Source organism: Pristiophorus japonicus, chromosome 21 (assembly GCF_044704955.1).
Source record: "Pristiophorus japonicus isolate sPriJap1 chromosome 21, sPriJap1.hap1, whole genome shotgun sequence".
NCBI classification, from domain to species: domain Eukaryota; kingdom Metazoa; phylum Chordata; class Chondrichthyes; family Pristiophoridae; genus Pristiophorus; species Pristiophorus japonicus.
Window position 1 is genome coordinate 9,258,142 of NC_091997.1, and position 23,975 is coordinate 9,282,116.

Consider the following 23,975-nt stretch of genomic DNA (forward strand, 5'->3'; position numbering starts at 1 on the left):
TTATAGATGGTACACACTGCAGCCACAGTGCGCTGGAGGTGGAGGGAGTGAATGTTTAAGGTGGTGGATGGGGTGACAAACAAGTGGACTGCTTTGTCTTGGATGCTGTCGAGCATCTTGAGTGTTGTTGGAGCTACATTCACCCAGGCAAGTGGAGAGTATTCCATTACATTCCTGACTTGTGCCTTGTAGATGGTGGAAAGGCTTTGGGGAGTCAGGAGACACTCGCTGCAGAATACCCAGCCTCTGAACTGTTCTTGTAACCACATTATTTATGTGGCTGATCCAGTTAAGCTTCTGGTCAATAGTGACCCCCAAAATGTTGGTGGTGGGAGACTCAGCGATGGTAATGTCGTTGAATATCAAGGGGTGGTGGTTAGACTCTCGTTTGTTGGAGATAGTCATTGCCTGGCACTTGTTTGGTGCAAATGTTACTTGCCACTTATCAGCACAAGCCTGAATGTCATCCAGGTCTTGCGGGCATGGACTGCTTCATTTTCTGGAGTTGCAAATGGAACTGAACACTGTAATCATCAGCTAACATCTCCACTTTTGACCTTTTATGATGGGGGGGAAGGTCATTGATGAAGCAGTTGAAGATGGTTAGGCATAGAACACTGCATTGAGGAACTCCTGCAGCGATGTCATGAGGCTGAAATGATTGACCTCCAACAATCTCAACCATCTTCCTTTGTGCTAGGTATGATTCCAGCCAGTGGAGAGTTTTCCTCCGATTCCCATTGACTTCACACCAAACATCAAATACTTAGTACATAAGTCTGAGCAGTTTTGGGACTGTGGATATGTGCCTAACTTGACGAATTAAAGAATTCAGTAAACACCATCGTAAACCCATTAGTCTGGTCTGGGTTCAATCTAAGTCCCAAAGGTAAAAGAATGGTGTTCAAACCAGTCCCCATTATTTCCAAACAACAATTTTTTTTATCTAGCATGAAAACCTACTAAGAAGTGCTTCATCAAGTTGCTGAACCAGCTTTCCATTCTTTGCAAAATGCTACAAATCTGTATAAAATAGTCATTGGATCTCACTTGGACTTAGTTTGTCGAAGTTTAGATAAAAAACCTAGATGTGTGTAGCACACCTTCCATTCATTTTATCCTGCTGGCCACCAGTCATCCAGTTGGATACAAGAGACATAATACTGAGCTAATACTCTCCCCTCAAGTGCTATCATGAAGCATGTAGCACCAATGGTTGATAACTCAAACATGATCATTTAGGTAAGATGGCTTCTTTAAAATGTTCCTTGAGTAATGTGCAGTGAATGTCTAGAATGCTGAAGCATTCTTTGTTTTTATTATTTTGGTGGCTTAAAAACAGGTAGCAGCCAGAAACACAAGTAATCCAATAGTTGCAGCCCAGAACAAACACACAAACTAATGTTTACTCTTTAAAAACCCTGCTTTAGTTAATATTGAACTTTTGTGTATAGGTCAGGAGGCCTGTCTGGGGAAAAAGTTCCAAATAAAGGAAGATTTTTATAAAACTTTACACTTGTTATTCCTTTATTTGATTTATACAAAGTGTTTAGATGCTCCTTTTAACATCTCTTGTATTCCAAACTTTTTATATGGCAGCATTCATGATCTTGGGACTTTCCAAAACATCTCAGTCAATGGGGTACTTTTGTAGTATAGTATAGTAGGGAAACATAGCAGCAAGCTTGCCCAAGGCAAGGTGCACAAATAGCAATGGGATAACAGACCAGATAATCTATTTTTGGTGATGTTGATTGAGGGATAATATAGAATAGAAACAAATGAATTTGATGCAAACAATTTGACTAGGTAATATTTAAAGCTGCTTTGCTGAATAATATAGTTTAATGGTTAAGGGATGAATGTAGGCCAGATCATTAGAAATCACTGATCTTCTTGAAATAATGCCATAGGATTTTTCACGTCCAGCTGAACAAACAGAAGAGGCCTTGGTGTGATGTCTCATGAAAAAGACTCTCTCAGTACAGCAAAATATCAGCCTAGTTCAAGTCCTAGAGTGGAGTTTGAACCTTCTGACTCAGGCGAGAATGGTATCACTGAGTCAAACTGGTACTTAACTTAAAGCTCATAAACTTCTGAACTTTTTTTTAACACTGTGTATTGAGTTAGTTCAGTGCATGTTGAGAATTGCAGTTCTTTTCATTCCAGCTCCTTCCTCACCCGCTTGGATTCTGTTATGCCAGTGCTGAGGTTGCAGATATTCCTTTGTGGGAAATTCTTATTTTATCTCTCAACATTATAAGAACAAAAGAACTGGGGGTAGGTCATTCGGCCCCTCGAGCCTACAGTGCCATTCAACGAGATCATGGCTGATCTACTACCTCAACTCCACTTTCCTGCACTATCCCCATATCCCTGGATTCCCTTAATATCCAAAAATCTATCGACCTCTGTCCTGAATATACTCAAAGACTGAGCCTCCACAGCCCCCTGGGGTAGAGAATTCCAGAGGTTCACCACCCTCTGAGTGAAGAAGTTTCTGCTCATCTCAGTCCTAAATGGCCGACCACTTATTCTGAGACTATGACCCCTGGTTCTAGACTCCTCAGTCAGAGAAAACAGCCACCCTGCATATATCCTGTCAAGCCTGTAAGAATTTTGTATGTTTCAATGAGATCACTTCTCATTTTTCTAAACTCGAGAGAATATAGGCCTAGTCCACTCAGTGCAAGATTAAGCATTACTAAGATGCTGAACCGAATGCTATATGGAGCACAATTACTCAAATGTGTACACTGGGCTATCTCACAAGTTTGTGAAATACTTTTTATCTTTCTTGTAATGGAGAACATATCAAACTAGGTGTGATGTATAATTTGAAGGCCAGAGTCATTGCAGAATTACTTGCCTTTTGATACGATGGGCTATGTTTTATACCATAGCCTATGTCGGTCAGTCTATAAAAGAGCATGCTGACGAGATATGATCTTTACAAAACTTTTGACTGGTTGTTTTGCTGTAGAAGCAGCATCAATTTCCACAAGGGACAGACACTAGGAGAGGAAGGTATTTGGTTCATTTTGATTTTAACACTTTTCTTGCTTTCATGTTTGAAGTTCAGCAATCCGGATTAGAATAGATTTTCTTCCTACTTGTATTGTATCTAGTATTTTCCTGTAAATGTATGTTGTAATGGTGAATTAATTCAGCTTTAACTTTACTGTTGCAGTAAGATTCAGCTATAGTTAACTGTCAGATCAACTTGAGGGAACAATTGCAGTGGAACTGGCATTAAAATAGTAATTATTTCTTAGAGAATCTGTCTTGTTCGTTGTACTGTGAATTAAAAACGATATCCGGTTTGTGGAAATCTTATTGGAGAACCTGTGACCTAGCTATGATATCGAGTATAGTGCATCACTGAAGACCAGACACAAATTACGATGTAACCATTAGTCCCGTTGTCTGCATTGTTCAACCATAAGATAATGATTTTTATTGAAATGTTTTGTTGTGGGTGTAGCAGATGGCATAACATTGCTGAGCTGCTTTGGGATCTCACATAAATGAGGTGAACTTGGATCTGATTGGATGCTTTTAAGCACAATCGGAGGTTACCAATGACCAATCATAGCTCACATTTAGTGGCCACATGGTACCCATGGAACAATCATACCTCTCAAAATGATTGTTGGAGTGTTCATTTAGCAATTGAATTTTGGTGCTGCAATGTGTAAGCAAATCTAACTTCATAAACTGAGGATAGACATTATGTATATATGTATTTACCAGGTATGCCCAACACCATAGTTTACAAGTGCAATCATTGATGGTGAGATTCCCCCTTAATGTATGCTCGACTGCCTGTCTCTCTTCCGCGGCTACGCTCTTGCCAGGGTGTCCCTGGAGATGGAGCACATGGTATCTACCGGTATGCTTGAGGCCTTCTGCGAGAGGTGGGTACCAGAGGGACTGGAGTGCATCACCACCCTCGAAACCAAATTTTGTTTTGATTTGTTACATTTTTGGTTAGTTTGCAGTTTCTAATTGTTGTGGAAGGGGGCACTTGGATTAATTGTATAATGTAAAAGACTTGTAGAGCTTGTGCATTGTGAGTGGCTTAGCCAGTTACGTGATGTTCACAAGACTCAATAAAACCCCAGTCATTTGGGTCTCGGTCATCCACGATGAGGAATGTAGTAATGAGCATAGTGGATGAACTGGTAATATGTAGTTTGATAAAACTTTGTTAATAAACCAACTGTTCTTGATAGTAATGCGTTGCTATGAATTGTTAAGCCATGATGCAAATGCATTACATCCCCCAGATCCAGGAAGAGTTGGAAATTGAGTGATGGGCAAGAGCAAGTCAAGTTCTGGTGGGCTGGGAACAGTGCATGGAAATGCAAGTCATTTATTGACAGACTTTGCAAACTGGGGATTGTTGATTTGTTCTTGTGTAAAATACTTAGCAGTTGTGAATGGTTCTTTACATTTTGAATTTGCTTAGTTGTAAAACTGTTGAATTCACAAGATAAGTGCAGATGTCCACCCAGGAAAACTCTACAGTGTCTCCCAATACAGCATCCAATTGTTTCTTAAATCATTGCAAGGTTTTTGCCTACCCAGAAATCCATTCCATGTGTTGATCGCCTTTTATGTGAATTATTTCCTGATATCAGTCCTAAATTTACCTTGTACAAGTTTGAACCCTGTGTCCCTATGTCCTAACCTAACAAGCCCAAGTCTCTCTAGTCTTTCCTGACAACACAGACCTCTAACACTGATGCGTATTATTTTATCTTCACCGACTGGGCAATCATCTGATGGAGTGTGCACTTGCCAGTTGTATAACATACCCAATTTTGTTGATTTCAGATTGCTGCCCGGGTGGTGAAGATGAGTGTATCCCAAGGGATCAGTTCTGTGGCACCTCTCACCTGTCTGGGCCCCACAAGGAACCCTTGGGTTTTCCCCACCCCAGTCCCCTCTATTTATACTAGGAAACACCTTGGAAACCTGTTGCATGTTCATGCAAAAGGCCAATCTCATTACTGATAGCACTTGTATAGTATGGTGTTGGGCATGCCTGGTGGAAACATGTATACCTAAAGTCTATCCTCAGTCTATAATTTGCTTACAGGGTGCACAGAATTGGCTGAGGCCATTATTATATGCTTAAATGTTTGTGGCCAATTAGGACATCAGGGTCAACATTAATACATAGAAACATAGAAAATAGGTGCAGGAGCAGGCCATTCAGCCCTTCTAGCCTGCACCGCCATTCAACGAGTTCATGGCTGAACATGAAACTTCAGTACCCACTTCCTGCTTTCACGCCATACCCCTTGATCCCCCGAGTAGTAAGGACTTCATCTAACTCCCTTTTGAATATATTTAGTGAATTGGCCTCAACTACTTCCTGTGGTAGAGAATTCCACAGGTTCACCACTCTCTGGGTGAAGAAGTTTCTCCTTATCTCGGTCCTAAATGGCTTACCCCTTATCCTTAGACTGTGACCCCTGGTTCTGGACTTCCCCAACATTGGGAACATTCTTCCTGCATCCAACCTGTCCAAACCCGTCAGAATTTTAAACGTTTCTATGAGGTCCCCTCTCACTCTTCTGAACTCCAGTGAATACAAGCCCAGTTGATTCAGTCTTTCTTGATAGGTCAGTCCCACCATCCCGGGAATCAGTCTGGTGAATCTTCGCTGCACTCCCTCAACAGCAAGTATGTCCTTCCTCAAGTTAGGAGACCAAAACTGTACACAATACTCCAGGTGTGGCCTCACCAAGGCCCTGTACAACTGTAGCAACACCTCCCTGCCCCTGTACTCAAAACCCCTCGCTATGAAGGCCAACATGCCATTTGCTTTCTTAACCGCCTGCTGTACCTGCATGCCAACCTTCAATGACTGATGTACCATGACACCCAGGTCTCGTTGCACCTTCCCTTTTCCTAATCTGTCACCATTCAGATAATAGTCTGTCTCTCTGTTTTTACCACCAAAGTGGATAACCTCACATTTATCCACATTATACTTCATCTGCCACGCATTTGCCCACTCACCTAACCTATCCAAGTCACTCTGTAGCCTCATAGCATCCTCCTCGCAGCTCACACTGCCACCCAACTTAGTGTCATCCGCAAATTTGGAGATACTACATTTAATCCCCTCGTCTAAATCATTAATGTACAATGTAAACAGCTGGGGCCCCAGCACAGAACCCTGCGGTACCCCACTAGTCACTGCCTGCCATTCTGAAAAGTACCCATTTACTCCTACTCTTTGCTTCCTGTCTGACAACCAGTTCTCAATCCACGTCAGCACACTACCCCCAATCCCATGTGCTTTAACTTTGCACATTAATCTCCTGTGTGGGACCTTGTCGAAAGCCTTCTGAAAGTCCAAATATACCACATCAACTGGTACTCCTTTGTCCACTTTATTGGAAACATCCTCAAAAAATTCCAGAAGATTTGTCAAGCATGATCTCCCTTTTACAAATCCATGCTGACTTGGACCTATCATGTCACCATTTTCCAAATGCGCTGCTATGACATCCTTAATAATTGATTCCATCATTTTACCCACTACTGAGGTCAGGCTGACCGGTCTATAATTCCCTGCTTTCTCTCTCCCTCCTTTTTTAAAAAGTGGGGTTACATTGGCTACCCTCCACTCGATAGGAACTGATCCAGAGTCAATGGAATGTTGGAAAATGACTGTCAATGCATCCGCTATTTCCAAGGCCACCTCCTTAAGTACTCTGGGATGCAGTCCATCAGGCCCTGGGGATTTATCGGCCTTCAATCCCATCAATTTCCCCAACACAATTTCCCGACTAATAAAGATTTCCCTCAGTTCCTCCTCCTTAATAGACCCTCTGACCACTTTTATATCCGGAAGGTTGTTTGTGTCCTCCTTAGTGAATACTGAACCAAAGTACTTGTTCAATTGGTCTGCCATTTCTTTGTTCCCCGTTATGACTTCCCCTGATTCTGACTGCAGGGGACCTACGTTTGTCTTTACTAACCTCTTTCTCTTTACATACCTATAGAAACTTTTGCAATCCGCCTTAATGTTCCCTGCAAGCTTCTTCTCGTACTCCATTTTCCCTACCCTAATCAAACCCTTTGTCCTCCTCTGCTGAGTTCTAAATTTCTCCCAGTCCCCAGGTTCGCTGCTATTTCTGGCCAATTTGTATGCCACTTCCTTGGCTTTAATACTGACACACAAGTTAAATCCTATATATCATACTTCAGTTCCATAAATCTTGTCACCTAGGTAACCACCCTTCTGAAAGTTCAAAACACTTGATTCTTTATAGGCCTACTTGTTCATGGCTTTCTGGAGAGCTTCCAGATGTTTTGGTACACTCTGCTGGTATTTGACCTAGGTTTTGTACCCAAGTAACAGGATTGAGTAAATTGATGTATGACCCGTAAAGTAATTCACAGTGTAATTTCTATTCACGGTTGACCGTTTACCTGGAATTCATTTTTGACCTGTTGTTATTACTGTAGGTGTGGGAAAGAAATTATTTTATTGTATTGGTGAAGGTTTAAACAGTGGCCTCGGCTGTAATTGCTTGTATTGATTAGAGTGAATGATATAATCAAAACAAATTTCTTGGGGCCTGAAATTTCTTTTGCAGAAAATGGTAGAATGCTGTTTTTTGTTTAATCAACAAGTTGGCAACAAAATAGAGGGATTTATGCAGCTTTGAAATGTGTGGCTTTGTATGATCATTAATAATGCTCGATCATAGGTTTTCTAGAGTATTATAAATCTTTTTCAATGTTCTGATTAAAATGTTTAAGAATCAACAACATTGACCAAATAAAAACATTTTTAGAAATTAATGTGTATGGATGGATCTCAGTTGGGCATAATTTAAACCTGTATGTGATTTCTAGTCTGTTTTATCTGTTCACACCTAGCTGACAGTAGAGGCACTCCATGCCCCAAAGCTAGAGAGGAGCGAATAAATCTGCCATATGAGGAGAGACTGGATCGACTGGGCCTGTATTCACTGAAGTTTAGAAGGATGAGAGGGGATCTCATAGAAACATATAAAATTCTGTCGGGAATGGACAGGTTAGATGCAGGAAGAATGTTCCCGATGTTGGGGAAGTCCAGAACCAGGGGACATAATCTAAGGATAAGGGGTAAGCCATTTAGGACTGAGATGAGGAGAAACTTCTTCACTCAGTGAGTTGTTAACCTGTGGAATTCCCTACCGCAGAGAGTTGTTGATGCCAGTTCATTGGATATATTCAAGAGGGAGTTAGATATGGTCCCTACGGCTAAAGGGTATGGAGAGAAAGCAGGAAAGGGGTACTGAGGTGAATGATCAGCCATGATCTTATTGAATGGTGGTGCAGGCTCGAAGGGCCGAATGGCCTACTCCTGCACCTATTTTCTATGTTTCTATGGCTCCCATTCTTGATTGCTATCCAGTGATTTCTGCTGTAAAGTACAAGTGTGGACATTGAATATCATGATCAGATTGGTTGTGATGTCTCTGTGGTCAGATAGGTTAACAACAGTCTCTCTGTCTGGATTCGTGCGTAAGTAAAGTGATGGGTGACAAAAGGCCTTTTCACTCATTGAAACCTGCCCCTCCAGTACCCTAACACTATCACAACATCCATTTATATATTGAACAACCCTGCCTGTACACCCCTGCCTGTCAGACCATCCCAAACCTGTATTCCTTTGAGTAAAGAAGGTCCACCTGTTAGTGGTTCCAAATTGACTTGGTCTAATTTTCTAAGCTTCTCTAAGCTTTCTTTGAAGTCATCCCAATTTACTCTTTGGGTCATTCTCTTTGCTTTCTAATGCATGACGATTTTTTCTAGTCTGGTGACCAAAGCAGAACACAGTCTGCACAGTGCATTGTAAATTAGCATAACTTCTTTAGACTTGACTTTTCATTTGAATTAATATTGCTGCATCCTCTAGCATTAGCCAGTCCTTTTCAGAATATAACATTTTAGATTGGGGATGGGAATGTGTACATGATGGACTCTCCGTTGTTTCAGTACTATACAAAACTTTAGCATTATTCTGTCCGTACTGGACTTGTAATCCTTTAGTGTTAACTTGGTGACTTCTCTTCTTAGGCAATCCCTCGGAGTTGAGGATGACTTGCCTCCACACTAAAAATTAGTTCTTAGGTGACTGATGAGTCCAATGCGGGACCTACTGTCTATGTCACAGGTGGGGCAGACGGTGGTTGAAGGGGCAGGCAGGTGGGGTGCTTGGGTTGTCGTGCGCTCCTTCCGCTGTTTGCACTTGGCTTCCGCTTGCTCCCGGCTAAGAGACTCGAGGTGTTCGGTGCTTTCCCAATACTACTTCTCCACTTTGAGCGGACTTGGGCCAGGGATTCCCAGGTGTCGGTGGGGATGTTGCATATTTTCAAGGAGGCTTTGAGGGTGCCCTTGAAGCGTTTCCTCTGCCCACCTGGGGCTCCCTTGCCGTGTTGGAGCTCCGAGTAGAGCACATGTTTTGGGAGTCTCGTATCGGGCATGTGGACAATTTGGCCCATCCATCGGAACTAATCGAGCGTGGTCAATGCTTCGATGCTGAGGATGTTGGCCTGAGGGAGAACACTGATGTTGGTGCGCCTATCCTGCCAATGAATTTGCAGGATCTTGTGGAGACTGCATTGATGGCACCTCTCCAGTGCTTTGAGGTGCCTGCTGTACATAGTCCATGTCTCTGAAGCATATAGGAGGGCAGGTATCACTACTGCTCTGTAGACCATGAGCTTTGGTGCTGGGTTTGAGGTCCTGGTTTTCAAACACTCTCCATCAGGTGACTGAAGGTGGTGTTGGACTTCGTCATCGACGTCTTCCCTTGTTGACAGCAGGCTCCCGAGGTATGGAAAATGTCCAGGGCCTTGTCGTGGATTTTGATAATCTGGGGGCAGGTTGGTAGAGGACCTTTGTCTTACGGATGTTTAGTGTAAGGCCATGCTCTCGTACGCTTCGGTAAAGGTGTTGATGATGGTTTGGAGTTCGACATCGGAGTGTGTGCAGACGCATGCGTCATCTGCATGCTGTAATTCAATGACAGAGGGTGGGACAACCTTTGATCTGGACTGGAGGCGACGGAGGTTGAACTGTTTCCCATTGTGTAGGTTAGCTCCACTCCAGCGCAGAGCTTATGGAGGGTGAGATGGAGCATTGCGGCAAGGAAGATCGAGAAGAGCGTTGGTGCGATGAGACAGCCTTGCTTGACCCTGGTCCGTTGCGAATTGGATCTGTGGTGGATCCGTTGGTCAGGATCACGGCTTGCATGTCATCGTGAAGCAGGCGGAGGATGGTGACAAACTTTTGAGGGCAGCCGAATTTCAGGAGGACACTCCATATTCCCTCGCGGTTGACAGTGTCGAAGGCCTTTGTGAGGTCAAAGAAGGCCATGTACAGCGATTGATGCTGTTCCCTGCATTTCTCTTGTATTTGATGCGCGGTGCAGATCATGTCCATTGTGCGCCTTAGTGGATGGAATCTGCATTGCGACTCGGGAGGAGCTCTTTGGCCACTGGGAGAAGGCGATTTGAGGACAATTCTTGCGATGACTTTCCCTGTGGCAGACAGCAGGGAAACTCCTCTGTAAATACCACAATCGGATTTGTGACCTTTCTTGAAGATGGTCACGATTACGCCGTTGAGATCCTCTAGCATGCTCTCCTCCTTCCAAATAAGAGAAATAAGTTCATGTATTCGCGTCAATAGTACTTTTCTGTCATGCTTTAGTTCCTCAGCGGTGATTCCGTCTTCTCCTGAGACCTTCAGTTGTCGGGTGGCCTTTACAGCCTCATGCCGGGCTGGGGTTGTGCTGAGGTGGCTTAATGGTAAAGCAACCTAGATAGAGTTTAGTAGTCATTTTGAAGCTGGAAATTACCATTGTAAAATAAAATACAGCATCTTTTTAGTTGATTTTTGTGCAGGTAATTCTAAATGCAAATCCTTTCTTGTACTTCATCTGTAAAATGTTTCTTTAAGTTGTTTAGGAACCATATAGCTGATTCCTGAAGATGCTCATAGATTTCAGGAGATTAATGCAAGTCTGTACAAATAACTGTTCATCTGACCTTTCATAACCTGTATACGTCAAACTGTGGAAATGTTTTTAACTATCCCAAAAATGGTGCCTGATAAATGTTAACCAACTGTTACAAAACGCACTGCAATGATAAGTCAATATGGCACCGTTTCTGGAACTTACTGGACTTTTTCCAAGACCGTAATAAAAGCGGATTGTTTTTGTCCATTACCTTGCTAAATAAACAGACTTCACTGGTCGCACATTGATCAAATGTAATTCTGATGTTTTTGGGTTAATGCATTCTGCATTTAAAAACTTGAATAACAGCCTTGCTATATTTGGATATTATGGCCACTGTAATGCAGTTAAAGAACCAGGAAAAGCAAGTCAAATTATTATTATGGCATCAGACCAGAATGTTGTCATTTGTGAGCACAGTTTTTCTGAGGAGGTTTTTTTCCCCTCACTGACAGGGGGGGGAAGGAAAAACTGAGCAAGTGACTTAACTTAGGCCACACTCTAATGCCTCTGAGAAACCATGTTGCCTACTAGCAGCCAATACAGATTAGAAAATCTGTAGCTGGCAATGTCAGTGGGAAGGTGATGGGTTTGTATTCTAGGGGGATTTAGTAACTTAAAATTGAAGGAGGGAGTAAAGGGAATCACTTTTGGGGCTATTCTGAATGTTTGGTAAATAAATGTGTGGTGTTGAACCCTAAAGATCACAGGGCTGCATGGTTAGTTGAACTTGATATCAAAGGCCTGAAGGCATGAAATCTTAATGGGGGAAAAACTCTGCTTCTATCACATTTTGTTTATGAATTGAATTATAGATCGTAATTTGAAATGCCTGAGCGCTAAGTACAACTAAGCTTTCATCATGTAATTCCAACAGTGCCTACTCTGTTTACTGATTCACCTCTCACAAACTGTTTTACTACAGTGTTGGACACGCTGTGTGTGATGTATTGGGTGTTACTTTGGTTGAAGAGTTTTATAACTTTGTGATAGTTAAAGTAGTATTTTTTTCTCTCTTTTTCAGGTACAAGTTTCATTTGATCTCAACAATGTACAAATGAAGTACTTTGATGAAGACAATGAAGAGGTGAGTTCTTGTAGTGTTCAGGGTAAAGCACTGGAATATTTTGTACAGTTTTAATTTTACTTTGGCTTTTGATGTTTCAATTAGGGTTGTCAATTAATCGTGGATAACTTCTGTGATTATCGCGGTAATTTTTTGGAGATTCATTTAATATTGAGTTGTGCTGCTCGGGGAGTTCCTGGTACCTGCTGTCCACCAGCAATGGCTTAAACCTGTGCTCATCCATTGTCTTAATGACCAACTAATTATTCTCCTGGGCAGGCGGGGGTGGGGGAGCAGATTGGAGTACGTGAGCTCTCTAGGGCACACCAATGGAAGATTGGAGCCATGTTGAATCGTTAACACATTCAGTAATCTGATAATTGAGCTAGCACTGCAGGGCATGATTGATGAATGATCAGCCAGTCTGCTTTATTAATGGGATGTGTCAGAATAAATCTGTCACAGGGTCCAGATAAAGCTATATATACAGGGGAAGCTTGCCACTGATCTGTACTGGTAGTCTGCAGGGTTTTAACTGATTAACTCTCGCACTATTCCTGTGCATACTTGAGGTCCCTAAACCTGGGTTCTTGTCAACCTTCAGCTAAATTCTGTGAGCTTAAGTAAGTGGGGTGTGAACCTATAAGCAGGAAGTCTGCAGTTCATACCAGGGAAACAGAAACTACTTGCGACTTTCTCAGTACCTTAAGTTGGAGATTCTTGTTTCTGCATGAATCCAGCTGACCTAAACACAAATTCCAGGTTCATTCCAAGTTGGATATTTGATGTTGCCTTAATATGTTTTTTTTTAGCTCCCAAGTACTTCTGGTGTGTTTAAGGAATGAAACCCTATATATAGATTAACTCTTTGACTATTTGCCCAGATAGCAATGTAGGTGTTTTAGTAAAAGTAAAGTTTGGAATATGTTGTAGTGTACATTTTATTTCATGGCTTTTTGTTTTCTTTTTAGGTGTCTGTTAATAGTGCAGGTACGTGTGCATAAGAATTACATTTGGCAGTACAGAAAACTTGCAGATCATTTACAGTTATTAGAGTGCACTCTTTTTATATTTAACACCATAATTCTGTTTAGTCTCCAAAATTTGTGGCTTGCTTTCAAAAGCTTGACAAGGAGAACAAAATTAGCTGTGCAGTGACACAGTATCTATAATTTTAGGAATAAGCTGAGAAATGTATAAGTTAAAAAAAAAGTTGTATTTATTTTCTCCATTCTCATCAGGTCCCTCCGTTTCACAAACCATAATCCAAAAAAACCCAGGTCTTTGCCAATACAGTTCTGGAACTAGCCTCTTGGTAAATGCACAAGAATACTCTACCTGTGCAAAAGAGTCTTTGCTCAGTATTGTGCATCTTGTCACCTGTACCCTCCGACTGGCATGGTTGAAATGACTTCTTTTGCAATCTCGGTTATGGTTCTCGCTTTTTTTAAATTTGAGGGTTAAAACAAGCCCGTATATGTAATATGTAGCAAGGAATTAATCTTATCTTTAAAAAATGCCTTTATTTGTCTAACCTCAAAATATCCATCAGTATGCTATGCAGCCGCGTTAATGAGTGCTAGCAGCAACATCAGCCCCATAAGGATCCTCCGGCCAGCCATTCCTAGTGTGCACTTCAGCTCCTTTACCAAGATGGCATCTTGCGCTAAACGTGGGCTAGGCCGGCATTTCAACTTAAGGCCCCAACTTAGACAGCTCAGAGGCTCTTTAGCACCTAAAGTATCTCGGGAAAATTGCTCCCTTTACTTATTATTTGGATAATTATTATAGTCATAGTCTCTAATGTGCATGTTGAAAATTTAAAGTTGTATACTTGCCCTCCGCTTCTTTACGACAATTTTGTTTTATCTATTCCGTTGTATTTTTTTTTCTCTATAACAGAGGAATATGAAGAAGTTTTAAAGGTAATTGCACATTGTTGAATTAATTGCGGTTTAAAAATGTATCACTTGGTTAACTCAACCCTATTGTTACTTAATTTTCCATATCACTAATCATAGTTATTAACTGGTATGCCAAAGAAAATGGTTTGGAATACTGTGATAAAGATGACATTTGTGTAATCTGTGCACTGACATTGTTACTTCCTTGTAATCAATTGTATAATCAGTCAGTTAATCTTCCAGCAATTTATGTCCCAGTCATTAATTTTTTAGTGTGGATATAGTCAATATGAGTAATAATGAACACACTTGGGTTCAGTGTCTGCATTCCAACTTTAGAATGGTTGAATATATGAAGACTGAAGAATCTTTCAAAGTTGCCAAACATGTAACTTTGGAGTTTCTATTCTCCTTTCCCTTCATTTTTACTTTCAATTTTCTGTCCTATCCCTCACCTGAAGGCACTGATTGTTTGGGGTCTAGTTCCACTAGTCACAACAACAACTTATATTTATATAGTACCTTTAAGTCTCAAAACGCTTCACAGGAGTGTTAGCAACAGTTTTTATTTTACACCAAACCATATAAGGAGATGTTGGGGCAGATGATCAAAGGCTTGGTCGAAGAGGTAGATTTTAAGGAGCGTTTTAATGGAGGAAAGAGAAGTAGAGAGGCAGAGAGATTTAGGGAGGGAATTCCAGAGCTTAGTATCTAGGTAGCTGAAGGCACAACTGCCAATGGGTGGAGCATTTAACATTGGGGATGTTCAAAAGGTCAGAATAGGTGGAGCGTAGAAATCAAGGGGGATTATAGGGCTGGAGGGGATTCGAGGTAAGCAGGGGTGATACCATGGAGGGATTTGAAAACAAGGATGAAAATGTTTTAATTGAAGCGTTGCTTGACTGGGGTGTAGGTCAGTGAGATGGGTGAGCGGGACTTGGTACTCTCTCATCCTGTGACAGTTTGAACCGGCATTCTCCCGTCCTGTGACTGCTTGAGCTGGAACACTCTGTCCTGTGACAGTTTGAACTGCACTCTCCTGTCCTTGTCACACCCTTCAGTACATTGTCCAAGTGGCCATTATTCATGAGAAAGTGACTGTCTCAATTGAGACAATCATGGGTGGGGAAGGGACATCACAATGGGCACCGATTCTTGCCAGTGTCTGCTTGCTCAAGACTTGCAGCAGACAGCGAGCAGGATAATTTAGGCTAATTTTCCCCTCTAAACCAGAAGCATAGAGGCTAATTGTAGCTCACCTATCACTGCTCCTCTGGTACTAACCACCTCAGCACAGATGGGGGATCAAACCTGAGTCCTTCATTGTCTGTATGGTTCAGCCACGTGGGATAAACTTCCTGAGCCATTGGAGGATTAGGTTCACAATTTTTATTCTTTGCTAGGGATGGAAGATGTAGGCCAGACTGGGTAGAGGAGATATTTTTCCTTTACATGTATAATCAGATTTATTGAATTCAAATTCACAGCTTGGTGAAATTTGAACTCATAACCTCAGGGTTGCTATTACAGTATCATAAACATTACACTACCTACTGCCTGCTGCTGAATATTGGTCCACTTTGTTTTTTAAAAAAGCATCAATTTTGGTAATAAACTCTTCCTGTTAAATTAAGTGCCTGTAATGTACTGTTTGTAGATAAATGTTGTGACCTATTTTCTTACTGCTATTTGTGCTCTTTTAATTAGAGTGCAGTTAAACAGGGAAACCAGATTCGGATGAATGCTTATGAAGTAAAACAACTGAAGGAAAAAACAGAGACCCAGTGTGGAAAGAGATCCTTTGAAAATAATGAATTGAAAGAATCTCAGAATAAGAAAGCTAAGAAAAAAGAACTGAAATATTATTCACAGTTAGCAAAAACCATTGGCCAAGACATAAAGGTTTCACAAGAAGCTAAAAGAAATGTAAGATATTTTTATAAAGCGTTAGAAATTATGAAGTCAATAGGGCAAACTAATGGCTATACTGAATATTGCTACACTCTTTGACATTCATCCACACTGCAGATGGATTGGAATGATTTGACAAATAAGGGTGCCTTTAGAGCCATGCCCTTTTTTTATTCCCCTCATTGCCTTTAGAGCCATGCCCTTTTTTTATTCCCCTCATTTCTTCTGCTCATACTTTCTTGACTTGGAAACCTGCTTGAAATCTTTTTCCAGGCTTCCAGGCTCTTTTTTTACCCTCTCCTCTCACTCGATTTGCCTCCCCAAGTCACACCATTCCATGACCAAATGCAGACGACCTGCTTCCACAGTTTGGTCAGTGTCATTATTATGCAAGCCAGGAAGAGCTGCATGGCTTTGACTTCCTGCTACCTCACGTGATACCATAGTCAAACCAAAAGCTTTAAGTAGGACAATTGTAATTATAGGGCTGTGTGCTGATATATTATAGCTTGTTGATGCACCTCTTTACTCTTCCACAGATCTGCCAGACTAACAAGCAGTAAATGAGTAACAACTGTATATGCTTGCTTGTTTTCTTCTAAATATTTAAAAATATTTTTGTCGTAATTTAATGGTGCAGCTAATCAATATGCAACTGTACATTGCTTTATTTAGTTTTTAATTTACACAAATATAATAACTTTGTGTGCATACCACTGTTCCTATAGGTGATGCCAAAAGATGCAGATCCAAGCAAGGATAATTGGCGGCTGCCTCCAGTTTGGTTTACAGCATACATGGAAACAGTAAGTACAGGCATACCTGCTGTTAAGGATGGGATTATAAGGTGGAAATTGAAAGGCTTCACTGTTGGTGTGAAGCCTCACTAGCTGTGAGTGCAGGTTAGATATGGGGCTACAACATTGCAGCACTGGTTCTATGCAAGGCTCTGTGATGACAACAGTCTTATAATTTCTGCCCTTCTAATTCTAAAGCAATATATTTCAGCTGCAGTGAAGGGAATGCTATGATCTAATGGCCTGGATTTTGTGCTGGGTATGATGGTGTACTCGGAGTATGCTGTCATACTACCTTTGAAATCCACCACAAATTCGGCATGCGCTAAATCCCGATCTTGCGGTATGTCAACTTGCGCGTTTAAGGCCATCCACATCGCCACCGAAAACCCAATTGCTGGCACAGAGTTGGGCTACTTGCCCACCAACTGTCCTACGATTACGTACGAAAATTTTACAGTTGTGGAATCAGGCACAGGACTCGTTTTTACAGTGTAAGGGGATAACCAAAATGAAAAAAATGCTTTTTTAAAATTAAATGACTTAAAAGCTTTAATGAAAAGCAATCCCAAGTGTTTGGTACGGCTGCAGTTAAAACATTTATCTTTCATAGCTTTCTGTACCATGCACAGTATTTGTTTAGAAGTGGGAATTTTGAGTACTGAATTGGATCCCCACAATAAAAGCTAAATCTGTATGTATTTTGAAGGCTGAAGTAATGTAGTAATTTAAATGAATGAAAGTTGGTCTGTTTTCTGATTGGAAGACCAGGCCCACATGATCTCAGGTACACTTCCACACTGGCTGTGTCCCTGTGATCCGTGAGCCATTACCCTGCCCTCCTACTCGCAGTGACGGAGCACATGTTTATGCAGGAGGGCCGCCATCAAGTAAGTGCATATTCTTTTTGCAGGTCAGCGGCATACTCTGGAGCAGCACCGCAGACCTCAATTTTTGGCCCGATGTTTCTAAACCAACGTAGTTTTTACAGTGGGTAACTGGCATAGGGATGATGCTTTTTTATATTTATAGATCTGTCTTAGTACTTTGTGGTAATCTTGTTTTGTTTTTGGAGTTGTAGAGTTATCTTGTTCTTTACATAAAAGGACAATTAGTTAGTGTTATATTTGATTTTGATGTCTTTAAACCATGAGTGACTTGTAATCAGAGTTTTAGAAATAGCCTTGAAAATGTTAACGTAGAAATATAAAGCAATACTATTGTGCAACATTAGCAAAGTAAATGTTGTTGATAAATGTAGAAGATTAATAACAGGACATAGTTTCCTCTGAAATCCCCATTTTCAAACTATTGCTTTCTGAAAAATGAACAAAGCGAGTTGCATTATTTGACTCTGGATATCGACTCTGGATCAGTTCCTATGGACTGGAGGGTAGCTAATGTAACACTACTTTTTAAAAAGGGAGGGAGAGAGAAAGCAGGTAATTATCGACCGGTTAGCCTGACATCGGTAGTGGGGAAAATGTTGGAATCAATTATTAAGGATGAAATAGCAGCGCATTTGGAAAGCAGTGACAGGATTGGTCTAAGTCAGCATGGATTTATGAAGGGGAAATCATGCTTGATAAATCTGGAATTTTGAGGATGTAACTAGTAGAGTGGACAAGGGAGAACCAGTGGATGTGGTGTATTTGGACTTTCAAAAGGCTTTTGACAAGGTCCCACACAAGAGGTTGGTGTGCAAAATCAAAGCACATGGTATTAGAGTAATATACTGACGTGGATAGAGAACTGGTTGGCAGACAGGAAGCAGAGAATCGGGATAAATGAGTCCTTTTCAGAATGGCAGGCAGTGTTGCAGGGCTCAGTGCTGTGACCCCAGCTCTTTACAATATGCATCAATGATTTAGATGAAGGAATTGAGTGTAATATCTCCAAGTTTGCAGATGACACTAAACTGGATGGCGGTGTGAGCTGTGAGGGGGACACTAGGGGGCTGCAGGGTGACTTGGACAGGTTAGGTGAGTGGGCAAATGCATGGCAGATGCAGTATAATGTGGATAAATGTGAGGTTATCCACTTCGGGGGCAAAAACGCGAAGACAGAATATTATCTGAATGGCGGCAGATTAGGAAAAGGGGAGGTGCATCGAGACCTGGTTGTCATGGTTCATCAGTCATTGAAAGTTGGCATACAGGTACAGCAGGCGGTGAAGAAGGCAATCATAGCTAGGGGATTTGAGTATAGGAGCAAGGAGGTCTTACTGCGGTTGTACAGGGCCTTGATGAGGCCTCACCTGGAATATTGTGTTCAGTTTTGGTCTCCTAATCTGAGGAAGGATGTTCTTGCTATTGAGGGAGTGCAGCGAAGGTTCACCAGACTGATTCCCGGGATGGCTGGACTGACATATGAGGAGAGACTGGATCAACTGGGCCTTTATACATTGGAGTTTAGACGGATGAGAGGGGATCTCATAGAAACATATAAGATTCTGACGGGACAGGACAGGTTAGATGCGAGAAGAATGTTCCCGATGTTGGGGAAGTCCAGAACCAGGGGACAGAGTCTTGGGATAAGGGGTAAGGTATTTAGGACTGAGATGAGGAGAAACCTCTGCACTCAGAGAGTTGTTAACCTGTGGAATTCCCTATCGCAGAGAGTTGTTGAAGCCAGTTCATTGGATATATTCAAAAGGGAGTTAGATATGGCCCTTACGGCTAAGGGGATCAAGGGGTATGGAGAGAAAGCAGGAAAGGGGTACTGAGGGAATGATCAGCCGTGATCTTTTTGAATGGTGGTGCAGGCTCGAAGGGCTGAATGGCCTACTCCTACACCTATTTTCTTTGTTGACATTTGTTTGCCTGTATTCTTTCCATCTACACAGAGCTGTGCTTTTATGATTAAATAAGACATCTCTTTCCAGATATTAAAAGAAAAAACTTGAATTTGTATAGCATCTTTCAATACTCTGGGCGTCCCAAAGTACTTCAGACATTGAAGAAATTTTGAAGTGCAGTCACTGTTTTAGGGAAATGCAGCAGCCAATTTGCATACAGCAAGGATAAACAAACCGCAGTGAGATGAATGATCAGATAATCTATTTGTGATATTGATTGAGGAATAAATATTGTCCAGAAAGCCTGAAGAATCTCCAGCTCTTCTTTGAATACTGCCATGTGACCTTTGAATACTGCCATGTGATGTTTGAGACGGTAGATAAGGCCTCAGTTTGATGTCTCATCTGAAAGACAGCACTGAAATGTTGGGCTGGAATATGTCCGAAAGTCTCTGGAGTGGATCTTTAACCTCCACTCCTATGACCTTTTGAGAGACAAGAGTGCTACCACTGAGCTAAGACTGACACCTCTGTAGTAAAAACTTTGATATTACAGTTCTTATTGATATCTTATGTGTGATAAAATGTCACTCCTGTATGACAGTTTAACCCAGATTGACTTGAAAGCTTCAATTCAGTTGCTTGCCATAATAAAATTTGGCTCACCAGTAACAAAATTGTCAACTCGGTTTAAACAAAACCTCCAATAATGTAACTTTTGCACATTTTGTTCTTCATAGCATGCTGCTTTTAGACTAGACAGTTATATGAAGAACAGGTAACTGAAAGCTAATGGCTTAAAGCCTTTTGAATCCAGGCAGATGGTAGTTTGCGAACCAGCACTTCTGTGCATTTTCAGGGATCGATCTTTAACTCATTATGTTTACCTAACCAGATGTTTAATTTCTAGGGATTTGCTTGGCCTACAATGTAACTCAACAGGCCAAATGGTCAAAGGGAAGTTGAATTTAAAATAAATGAAGATATGGTGTGCTGTTGAGTCATAAGACATGGAAGGTCTATGATTTGATCCCTAGTCTATGCTGAGTTTATTGAGTTAACTATGTTAATTGTCAGACAAGCAGTGGTGGGGGCATTGTACTTGTCCTCTGTGTTCCTGAACTGGTGGGGTGGGGGTGTGGGGGTGAAATCTGCATACGTCCTTCAGCTAATTCTATCGAGTGAACCTTACTGGTTGGTGCATGTGCATTGACAACAGGTGAGGACAAGATTGGGCTCCCTGTGATGCCCTTTGTGTGCCTACTGACATTTGCTGTCTATGAAGCATAAAGAATGTCTCCTTGCTTGGTGTACTATATGCTCACAGGTTTGTAGAGTTGTTGCCCTCCGGGAAATCCCCTCCATGCCTTTCAGTTCTGCGCGGAGGGGATTCCTGTATGGGCTGCTCTTGCACACTCCCCACTTTACCATCCTTGTCTGTCGTCCGGACACGCCATGGCGCACCATCTAGCCGTCCGGAGGAGGCAGGGGTCCCCAATGAAGTGCTCTCTTCACGGGAGTCCTCCCTCTATTTATTGGTGACTTGGCCTGGAGGGTGTTGCACGGAGCAATCCCGTGCAATCAGTTTTTAACTTGGTTCACGGATTCCCAGGCCACTTTTAATTTCTGCGGTCTGGAGGAGTCCGTGTTCCTTGTCTATGTTGAATGTGTGAGGTTGCAGCCCCTATTCCATTATTTGAGGAGGCTGCTCCTCAAATTCTGGTTGCACTTCAGTCCCACACTCCTGATCTTTGGGCACCCTGTGCGGAGGAGAGCGGGCAGGACGGAAAGCCTCCTCGTAGGACTGCTCCTGGGCATGGCCAAGGGGGCCATCAGCCGGTCCAGGCAGCGGGCGGTCATTCAGTTCGACTGCCTGCCTCTCTTCCACGATTACATTCAAGCCAAGGTGTCCCTGGAGATGGAGCACGCGGTGTCCACCGATACGCTTGCGGCCTTCCACAAGAGGTGGGTACCGGAGGGACTGGAGTGCATCATCACCCCCCGCAACCAAATTTTAATTTGATCTGTTAGTGTCTAAAGTTTCATTTGTTTATTTGTCGGTTTTAGTGCCCCTGCCGCCCCCCCCCCCCCCATTAAAAAAGGGGCATTTGAATTACAGGTTTTACAAAATAGTTGTAGAGCTGTTGAATTGGGAGTGGTTTAGCCAGTCACGTGATGTCCACAAGATTCAATAAAATCCCAGCCAGTTGGGTTCAGGAGATCCACGATTAGCAGATGGTTGTGAGCCTAGTGGATGAATTGGTAATGTGTAGTGTGATTGTTAAACCTTTGCTAATAAACCAACGAATTCTTAATAGCAATGTGTTACTATGAATTCTTAAGCAAAGAACCCGCAAAGCAAATACATTACAGTTGGGGTGTAGGAGGTTTGTCAAAGCCTATAGAACTGGACCCCAGCATGCGTCATAAAACTGTTGGGGGGCGGGGGTGCGGGTATAAGAATTAAAAATAAGTGTAAACTTTTCCCGTACTCTAGCTCAGAGAAACTGTAATGACAGATATTTGTTAGTGAGTACAGACATTAAGGTCAGTTTTCTGCTGCTGATCTTTGCCCACGGGCACTAAGCTGATGTTGTCCAGACATATTTACATGGGCATAGTAATGGCTGTCAGTCCCGATAATAGTTGTCGCATCCTACATTTGTCTTGGCAGATTTGAGCTAGGTCTTAACAATCTAGTTCTACATACGTTTGACTGATTTGCAACATTAGAGGGGCAGTCTGGTGCTGCATTGACCCTTCTGGGAAAGTCCAGAACCAGGGGTCACAGCCTAAGGATAAAGGGTAAGCCATTTAGGACCGAGGTGAGGAGAAACTTCTTCACCCAGAGAGTGGTGAACCTGTGGAATTCTCTACCACAGAAAGTTGTTGAGGCCAATTCACTAAATATATTCAAGAAGGAGTTAGATGTAGTCCTTACTACTAGGGGATCAAGGGATATGGCGAGAAAGCAGGAATGGGGTACTGAAGTTAGATGTTCAGCCATGAACGCATTGAATGGCGGTGCAGGCTCGAAGGGCCGAATGGTCTACTCCTGCACCTATTTTCTATGTTTCTATGTTATGTAGCATTCAGGTGCCTTCATCCAAGCTTATGAATTGCGTATAGGTACCCCATTTGTATTGCTGGCAGTCCACAACGAACCTCCAAAACCTTTTAAATATAATATAAATATATATATAACTTGTATCTGATGTACTCATTCACCTTCCTCTATATAATCAGTAGTAATGCAGATAGTCTGAAAAGTGTCATTGCTTTGTACTTATTTGCAGAAAACAAGAATATTAGTGATTTTCTTTTTAAAACAAAAAATGCATTTACCACTATTAGCAGACCTATTAACAAACTAAATATTATCACAAAAGATTTCATCTTCCTGTTCCTCACCCCAAAATAAGTTAGGTTTATGGTGATACTTTGTCTGCCTCAGGAAATACCATACTTCACAGAAACATTATGCTATCCTTCCTGTACTCTCTGGTATATTTGTTGTTTCATAAGTGCGTAGCATATGACAAATCCCGTGGCTTGCTTCTCCTTGGATCTTTCTTTGCTATGTTTACATGTAAACAAGAAGCCAAGCAAGAGAACAGGGCAGAACTTTGAGGCACGGCACCACCAAAGGGGCCTGAAGCTGCAATTTATCTCAAATTCCCATTGTTTGCTTCACATTAATATCAACCGAGAAAGTATCGCAGGCAAAGCACCCATGAATTTCCAATGAGTTGCTCGCTGTACAAGGCCCCGCCAGTGGCACGAGAGCACAACGTTCTGCCCCATTTTTTTGCCAGTTATAATGGTATTTTAATCTCTTGTATCTTTTTTTTGCTATCTGGGACTTCAGCTTCTGTACATTCTAATTTTCAGTTCAAAGATAAGTTCGTGAGAGAAACAATTGACCGGATCTGTTGCGATTTCTTTGAGAAGGTGAGCATTCAGCAGCAGGAGCGTGACCCTTCCAGTGCCCTGACGGCACCTCCTCCCATCCAAGTTCCAGAGGTCCACACTACACAGATCAGCTACCATGATTGGCTCATGGCCTGTAGCAACTGCCAGTCTCGTATTCTTGGAATACGCTACCAGTGCAGGTAATATGAAGCGTAAATGATATTTTATGTACCTGGTTTCATTTAAATTGTGCCTGTTGGATATACTGGGGATGATACACCGGGGATAAAATTTGCCTTGGACCGTAGAGTAAAATGAATAATGGAAATTAAAATCGGATGATGTGTAAAACGGGTGGCCGATTCACAGTCGCCCATTTTGCACTGCCGTCCAAGATGAATTTCACTCCCACTGTATCTGGATCTATTTCCTTCAACAGCTTTCTATAGTTCAGCATTATATTTTTAATTTACTAGATTATGAGGGGACTTGACAGGGTAAATACAGAGAGGATGTTTCCCCTCCTGGGGGAATCTAGAACGAAGGG

At 41.9% G+C, this 23,975-nt stretch overlaps 1 protein-coding gene across 3 annotated transcripts in view; it reads left to right on the forward strand.

The window, feature by feature from the left end:
- The window catches only part of nbr1a (NBR1 autophagy cargo receptor a), a 61,552-nt gene that overhangs the window by 2,455 nt on the left and 35,122 nt on the right, over positions 1-23,975 (forward strand). For all 3 annotated transcript variants that reach the window (XM_070864371.1, XM_070864374.1, XM_070864373.1), the window contains exons 2-7: positions 12,066-12,128; positions 13,079-13,097; positions 14,010-14,032; positions 15,719-15,937; positions 16,651-16,728; positions 23,408-23,628. In XM_070864371.1, the coding sequence (XP_070720472.1) occupies positions 12,066-12,128; positions 13,079-13,097; positions 14,010-14,032; positions 15,719-15,937; positions 16,651-16,728; positions 23,408-23,628 (623 nt within the window). The remainder of the gene's footprint in view (positions 1-12,065; positions 12,129-13,078; positions 13,098-14,009; positions 14,033-15,718; positions 15,938-16,650; positions 16,729-23,407; positions 23,629-23,975) is intronic.